The following is a 7700-nucleotide window of genomic DNA, read 5'->3' as shown; positions in this document are numbered from 1 at the left end:
CCAACGCCCAACAGCCCCTTCTGCACAGAAATCCTTCCTCAGAGCCAGCCTGACCCTGCCCTGGGCAGCTTGAGGCCATTCCCTCGGGGCCTGGCGCTGGCTCCTTGGCTCCAGAGACTCATCCCCCCTCTCTGCCCCCTCCTGGCAGGGAGTTGCCGAGGGCCAGGAGGTCTCCCCTCAGCCTCCTCTTCTCCAGACTGAACCCCCCCAGTTCCCCCAGCCGCTCCCCAGCAGACCTGTGCTCCAGACCCTGCCCCAGCTCCGTTGCCCTTCTCTGGCCACGCTCGAGTCATTCAATGGCCTTTTTGGGGTGAGGGAATACTTTTTGTATAGGAATACCTACCCCCGCCCTTTGCAGATCAACAGCTGCCCAACCACTGGCAGCAACCACCGCTCTCAACCTGCTGCTGCAGGGCCCTGGGTCATCGGTGACCAGAAACGAGTCCCCTTGCCCAGCCCTGGCCCGAGCACGTCACGCCCCGCAGCTCCCGGTACGCCCTGTCCCCCTCACCCCTCTGTCCGTCCCACAGAACCAGGTGCGTCGGGAGATCACCTACGCGCTGCGCTCCCTCCCCTGGATCAGCGTGCCCACCGTCGCCCTGTTCTTCGCCGAGGTGCGGGGCTACAGCAAGCTCTACGACAACATCGAGGACTCCCCGTATGGTGAGCTGCTCCCCACCGCTCGGGTTGGCCCCCCCCAGGCAGGCGGTCTGCCCCCATTTCTCCCGCTGAGGAGCCCCAAACATCCACCGGGGTACCTCCTGCCTCGAGCTGGTCCCATCTCTTAGTCATAACCCCAAGTTCCCTTTAGGCAGACATGAGGTGCCCCCCCACCCCAGCTCGGGGACGGGGCACAGTGGCCCACTCGACGTGCATCCCCCTCCACAAAAGAAGGGCTTTGTTTCCCCGGGCATGGCTCCTGACAACCTGGTGGCCAGCTTGCTTTTCCTGAGTGACATGAGACCATCCGACCCTCACGCCATGTCTCCTCCATGGGACAGACCCTGACACAAAGGCTATCGTGCCTCCCCAGCACCCACGGGTGCTGCGCTAACACCCGTGTTCCCCTAGGCTGGGCGGGCGTCTTCCTCAGCATGCTGTCCTTCCTCTTCTTCACCGACATGGGTATCTACTGGATACACCGCGCTCTCCACCACAAGCTGCTCTATAAGGTACGAGACCGAACGGGGGGCTCAGGGTGAAAGCCCTCACCCCATGCCAGGGCTGTGGCCAAGCTGCTCCTCCCAAGGAACACGTGTCCGGGAGAAGTTTGGCCTGGTCGAATGAGGCCTTACCTCATGGTGGGAGCCAAGAGCCCATTAGGGCACGTGTCCCTCTCCTTCCCATCAGTCCCTGGCTTGGGAAGTGATGGTGCGTCCTCTCCCCGCAGCGCTTCCACAAGCCCCACCATCTCTGGAAAATCGCGACGCCCTTCGCCAGCCATGCCTTCCACCCCGTTGACGGCTTCATGCAGAGCCTGCCCTACCACATCTACCCCTTCCTCTTTCCCCTGCACAAAGTCACCTACTTGGGCCTCTACATCTTCGTCAATGTCTGGACCATCTCCATTCATGACGGCGACTACCGTGTCCCCCGCCTCCTGCGGCACGTCATCAACGGCTCAGCCCACCACACCGACCACCACTTGTACTTTGACTACAACTACGGGCAGTACTTCACCCTCTGGGACAAGATTGGCGGCTCCTACAAGAGCCCCACAGCCTTCGAGGGCCAAGGCCCCCACGACTACTTGCGCAAGCTCCGAGAGAAAGGCCTGGGCGTGCCCAATGGCCTCTCAGCCGCCAAGACTGAGTAGACTTCCCCCAGCCCCTCTCCAGGACGAGATTCCTGGGCTGGATCTCGTCCTGTTCCTCCCTGGCCTCTTGAGACTACTTTCCCACGGACAAAGAGCCCCCGACGCGGGGCGGTTCTCGGTGAGCCCACCCCTGCTCCCAAAACGGCCTTCTCCGGCCTCGCTCTGCTGCCCCTATCGCTCCCCTTCCCGCCTGCCTTTGGATCTCTGCTATGGCCCCTACGCTGCTTTCATGCCGTGCTGCTGCTTTACAAAACGAACAATAACGTGGCACAGATAGAACAATAACGTGGCTCGCGGCGGGGTCTCTGTCTGTCCGTGCTGCACACCTTTGATTCGCTGCCATGGGGTCCATCCGGACAAGTCGAGTCGAATCGAGTGGAGAAGTTGACAACATTACATTTTTTTTTGCAATAAAAAAAGCCACAAACACGTACCTTTTGGAGACAGTGTGGGTCTGGCAAGGGCTCGGCCTCGAGATGCAGCGGGACTCCTTGGCGCTCGACGCGCTCTTCTCATTCCTCCCACCTGGGGACGTCCCTGGGGTGCTGATGGAACATCTCCTGACAACGGCAGGCCTGTAGGACAAAGATGCACTTTGAGACCCGTGGGTCCCTTGAGCTCCCCGAGAATATTGAGTGGGAGAGGGAAGAGGAGGAACAGGTACCCAGAGGTGAGGGGCAGGGGCTTCTCCTCGCTCGAGGGTTCGTGGCCGGCTCTCCCCCTTAACGCCTGGTGTGTTTCCTGCTGAAACCCCGTCGCCCTGCCTTTGGGTCTGACCTGTGTTCAATAAATCTTACTTGCCAACTTGGCTGCCGTTTGGTCCCTTCGCCCTCGCTCCTGGTGCTGTGTGAAGCCTGACAGGGTGCCCTTTCTCTCCCCTACAGTGCCCACGACAGGCCTACCCTGCGCTGTTCCAGCAGCAGATATGCGCGTTACCCCCTCCTCTCTTGCTGAAACAGCAAAGGGGACGGGGGAAATGTCACCAGCTGCCAGCCCACAGAATCAGCTAGGTTGGAAAGGACCTCGAAGCTCCTCCAGTCCAACCATTAACCCAGCAGTGACCCTTCCCAACTCCCCCAGATCCCTCAGCACTAAGTCGACCCGACTCTTCAACCCCTCCAGGGATGGGGACTCCCCCCCTGCCCTGGGCAGCCCATTCCAGCACCTAAGAGGTCAGCCCCTGCGATTTCTCTTCCTACGGATCAGCCGTGAGAACCCTTCACGCACAGGGGGATGGATGCTCAGAGGCCCTGCCGACACCACGTCTCTTCCCGCGCTGCGTGGCTCAGGGGAGCCATGTGGCACACAGCAGGTAACCGTTCACGGTCCGAGTAGCTGGAGCTGCCTTCACTCCCCCCAACCTCCTTACACGTAACCAGCGTCGACATTGTCCCGGGAACTCACCACACCATTCCCATCGGTCTGTGTCAGCAGCCTTGGCCCTCGCCCCCCTCTTCTCCCCTTATTCCCTACAACTCTATCCAGACTCACAAAGCTGTGAGGGGGGGCTGGATCTTCACCAGGGGCCGTTCACGCGTGGGCAGTGTCAGGGTACACAGTGTTTCCCAGGTGTGGTACAGCCAGGTGCCACGCCTCTGGTGAGCCCTCTCCGGGTTTATAGTGACACAAAACCCCTTAGAGTGCAGGGTTTTGCTCCTCAGGACACTGACAGAGCTGGCCCTTGGGGTACTACATGGCCCATCTGATTCCCATCCTTTTTTCCACTCCCCAGATCATGCAGGTCGGTACCTTCCCCCAGAGGCCCCCCTGTATAACACTTCCCTTCTCAGGGAAACCGGCGCTTGGGCACGCAGCTGCATCACCCGCACTGGGGGCAGAGGCCCCTTTTCTGTGGTGATGGACCCTCTGCCCCTGCCCCATTTCATCCGTGCCCCAGGCAGGGTTTGGCTTGAGGCTGTGCTGTGTGACACCCGGCAAGTGCAAGGGACACTTGTCCCATGAGGGGACAGCAGCCAACAGCCTCAGGGGTCCCATTCTCCTGCCAGCACAGCCCCGCCTGGGCCGTGCTCTGCTTTCTCCTCCGCGCGACAACTCCTTCTCCCCCACGCCCACAGGAACTCTGACCTCTGTTTGCTGATTAACTTGGAGCCCGGAAACCTGCCAAGGGTCAAGGCAAGGCCCAGAACAAACGTGGCGACAACATCACTGACCTTTGTGACCCACCACGTGTCCCAGGGACCCTCGGGACGAGCCCCAGGGCCGTCTCATCACCCCATCCCTCCACCTGCACCGAGCCTGGTGCACAGCAACGGCCTCGCCGACGCCTGAACCCCACAAAAACCACTGAGAGTAAAAGCCGGGGTACCCTGAGAGCAGGTTGTGCTCCCTCCGAGGCACACGGGTGGCCCTAGATGGGACACACCAAACCACATGATGCACGCAGGACCACCCCCAGGACAACACCCCGCCAGCGCGGGGCTCCTGCACACCCATCGGCGCCTCCCGGTGACACACGTGCCGTGTCAAGGCCACCAGCATGGGAGACCCCCCAGGAGAGACACGATTCTGTATTTGGGCCCCCGATGCTGCTGTTACCACAAGATGGAGGTGTTGCTCGTGGCACCCGGCGCCTGCGTGGATGCTTTGGGTGCCCAAGGCAGCGTGCTGCTGCGCGACGCGCTGACGGCCTGGGATGACTTATCCCGGGCGGCTTCTTGAGGCTGAGATTTTTATAGCCTCTTAGTGCCGGGCGTGCAGTAACACCTTTGGAGCTTTGTCAAGAGAGGAAGGCTGGGAGAGCACAGGGGAATAAATGGCGTTCGAGCGAGAGCGCTCTGTGTGTGTGTGTGGCTCCTCGCACAAAGCTTGCCGGGACCATTAGACCTGTCAGACAGCGGCACTGAAGGGCCCTTATGCCACAATAATTACCCAGCCCGAGGAGAAAAACCTATCAAAGTGATTCATAATAACCCGTCTGGTTGTGGGGCGGATCCACGAACGTCCCGGGGATGCCCAGTGAGTGACTGCTTTAGCAAACGCCCCTTTTCACGCAGCCTTTCCTATCCACAAAGCCACAGGTTGCGAGGGTTTCTGAGGGTTAGGAGGGACATTTCGAGAAGTCCTTAAACCCAGGAGAAAAGCCCCCAGCACTCTGCACCAGCCTCTGTTAGTTGCAAATGCACATTGCAAAAAAAAAAAAAACACCACCTCAACCCAGGGCTCCCCAGGCTCATGTGGGGAGCCACAGCTCACCCCGGCCGGGGTCTCCTGGTATGATGTGCAGTAATTACATACAGTAATTAGCCACACAGTAATGTCTACATATACATAAATGAATATGCTGTGAACCCTCCAGAAGTATCTTCTGCTCCATTTGGCCGGCCTGCTGCCCTTCAGAATTGGATCGACCTTGGGGCTATCCTTCCCACACGGCGCTACCTTCCTCTGAAGGTACCTGCAGGTGATGTTTTGGGAGACTGCTCTGCTTTTGGAACTACAGAGAGGCCGATCTGCCTGGAAAACGGCTCCCTTGGAAGAGACAATGCAATTCCACGCCTCCATCTCAAGTGTAGCACTTTTACTTCGGGCTACGTACAGATTAATTATAAACCCCCCCACTCTCCCATTGAGCATCCCTGGCACCTGCGTCAAGGTTTTCTTGCTACACAAGGGGAATTCAGGCCCCGGGTTTTGACTCAAGCCTATTTGCTTGGCATTCGAGCAGATAATCAGGGAGGTGCTCATGCAGGGAGCCCGGTGGCAACCCACACTGTCAGAGTGCCACGGAGTGAGAGCCACGTGCAGGAGCTGAGACCTCCCTCTTGTGCCATCGGGGTGATGCCACCTCGAAATCCTCCCCCCTCCCAACTCTTGCCCGCTCCTCTTGCCAGGCAGATGCCAGGCACAGAGCAGGGGGGACCGATTGCGGCTTCTCGAGCGCAATGTGACCTTGCCGGGCTCACGCTGCTGGCCGCGCCGTACTTTGCCCTAGTTTAGTTGGGCTTTCTTCCCAGCGTGTCTTTCATTTCCCAGGCTGCGGGCGCCTACAGACAGGATGAAGCGACAAGCAGCTGCGGGTGACGCTGACCGTGCAGGGGAGCTGAGCCGCAGGGCTGGCACATGCATCCCTGCGTTACCCTCTGCCAGCCACATTACTCTTTTTTTCATTAATCTGGTTATTAAATTTGAGACACAGACCTTCCCGCTTGCCCCCTCCCAAGTCCAGCCAACAAACCCCATCCCGAAGGCAGGGGTCATCACCAAGGAACATTTACCGCCGCCGTACGGGGCACAGCTTCCCCCCGGCCTGCCAAATTTCAGCCCTTCTTAGACACAGATGGGGGTGGAACCCAAACCTGAGAGAGCCCAAAGCATCGACAGACATGGGGTTTGTCCCATCCCATCCGTCATCCCGGTTAGAGGCACCTCTGTCCCTGCCCATGTTCGCTGCCCACTTGGCCTCTCTCCTTTCACTCCTCAGCCGTCTCGGGGAACTGCTCGCCCTTGCAGAAATAATGAGCAGCTTTGCTGGAGCTCTGTGAGTGGCAAGATCCGAGAGCTGTAGGAAATGATTACTGCTCGGGATTTCGAGCCAGGGACTCCTGGCTTGAGAGTGCAGAGAGGGGAAAGGAAAGGATTAGTGACCTGCAGGGCTCAGCCCCACTGAGAGGTTGGCTCCTCTGGGAAAAAGGCTGCCAATTCTTCATGTCAAAGCTAGAAGACCCACAGATCATCATCTAAGTGTCTTGCAGCACTTCCCAATGGACAGGCACTGTGGCATGCAGACACAACTCGGCCATGCCAAGCTCCCCAGCCACGCCGGACGGGATCTCTCCTTGGGCTTCTGCTCTCAGCAGATGCCACATCCTGAAGAAAACGATATGTGACAGCACAGATCAGGGCAGGAGGGCTCAGAGGTCCCATCCCCTGAGACCTTTGCTTCGAAGGCAGGTCCTGCCAAGACGAGACGCTTTCCTCTTTGAAAGCTCCCTGCATCCTACAACCTGCTTTCCCAGGAGAGACGTGCTCCCTCGCTTCCCAGATGAGCCGGAACAAAGGCAAATTGTCAGCCCTGCTCAGAGACCTGCCCGCTCGACACACACCTCGATCTGCTCACTCCAGGGGTGAGCCACACGTGTGGCCCTTCTTCCCGCAGCAGCAGCAGGCTCTCGCCCTCTGCATGCTGAGCTCTCCGCCACGTTGGGCCTGAGATTGGGCTCCACCAGCGTGCCAGACTCTTTTACTCCCCAACTCAACTCCAGTGTCAGGCAATGTCCCCTTTAAACAACTCTATCTGCTCTCTTGGTGAGGCTTGGGGGGACACGGCTGTTCCAGCCCGAGGGTCTCCAGAGCCCTCCAGGAATTCTAGGGCTGTACCGGGGAAAGGCAAAGGGGAGAGGGGAAGGAAAACCGAGGGGCTGGGGGCTCCTCTCCTCGCTCTTGGTGTTCATGGCATTTGCCGATGATGAAATCCAGATGGACCTTAAAATAAACTCTGCTCTGTTCCCCCTCCCCTTTACGACAGGAGACGGGTTCTTTTTTCAAGAAACAAAAAGTACCTTGGCAAAGGAAACGTGTGTTTCCCTCCACAAAGAAAGAGCTATTCATCTGTTAGCATTTACTCGTGCTAGGTTCAGCCGAGAGGTCCTTGCTCCCGCGCTCTCCCCTGTGCCCACCACACCGACCTGGTGGGAGGGAGGGGGGGAGTCCCACCGGGGGGACGGGGACCCTTCCTGCCTCTGTGCACGAGCGGATGGTCGCGTTGCTCCTGCGAGAAGCACGAAAGGGAGGCCAGGAGGAGGACGGTGAACCCCCCGCGCATCGATTTCCTCCATTTAGAAACCACTACAAAGCTGCTTCCCTATTTCTTACTATTTCTGATTCTGTCCTCCCCCTATTCCTTATTTGGGGGGGGGGGGGGTTT

General features: G+C 58.9%; 1 protein-coding gene across 1 annotated transcript in view; it reads left to right on the top strand.

Moving 5' to 3' along the window:
• Positions 1-2624, top strand: part of SC5D (sterol-C5-desaturase) — a 3692-nt gene extending 1068 nt beyond the window's left edge. The window contains exons 2-4 of the mRNA XM_026863581.1: positions 359-663; positions 1072-1172; positions 1391-2624. Of these exons, the coding sequence (XP_026719382.1) occupies positions 359-663; positions 1072-1172; positions 1391-1816 (832 nt within the window). The 3' untranslated portion in view covers positions 1817-2624. The remainder of the gene's footprint in view (positions 1-358; positions 664-1071; positions 1173-1390) is intronic.
• The last annotated feature ends 5076 nt before the right edge of the window (positions 2625-7700 follow it).

This window comes from Athene cunicularia (genome assembly GCF_003259725.1).
Source record: "Athene cunicularia isolate RWA chromosome 24 unlocalized genomic scaffold, athCun1 chr24_part1, whole genome shotgun sequence".
In the NCBI taxonomy this organism is placed as follows: Eukaryota; Metazoa; Chordata; class Aves; order Strigiformes; family Strigidae; genus Athene; species Athene cunicularia.
This window is presented reverse-complemented; position numbering and strand designations above follow the sequence as displayed.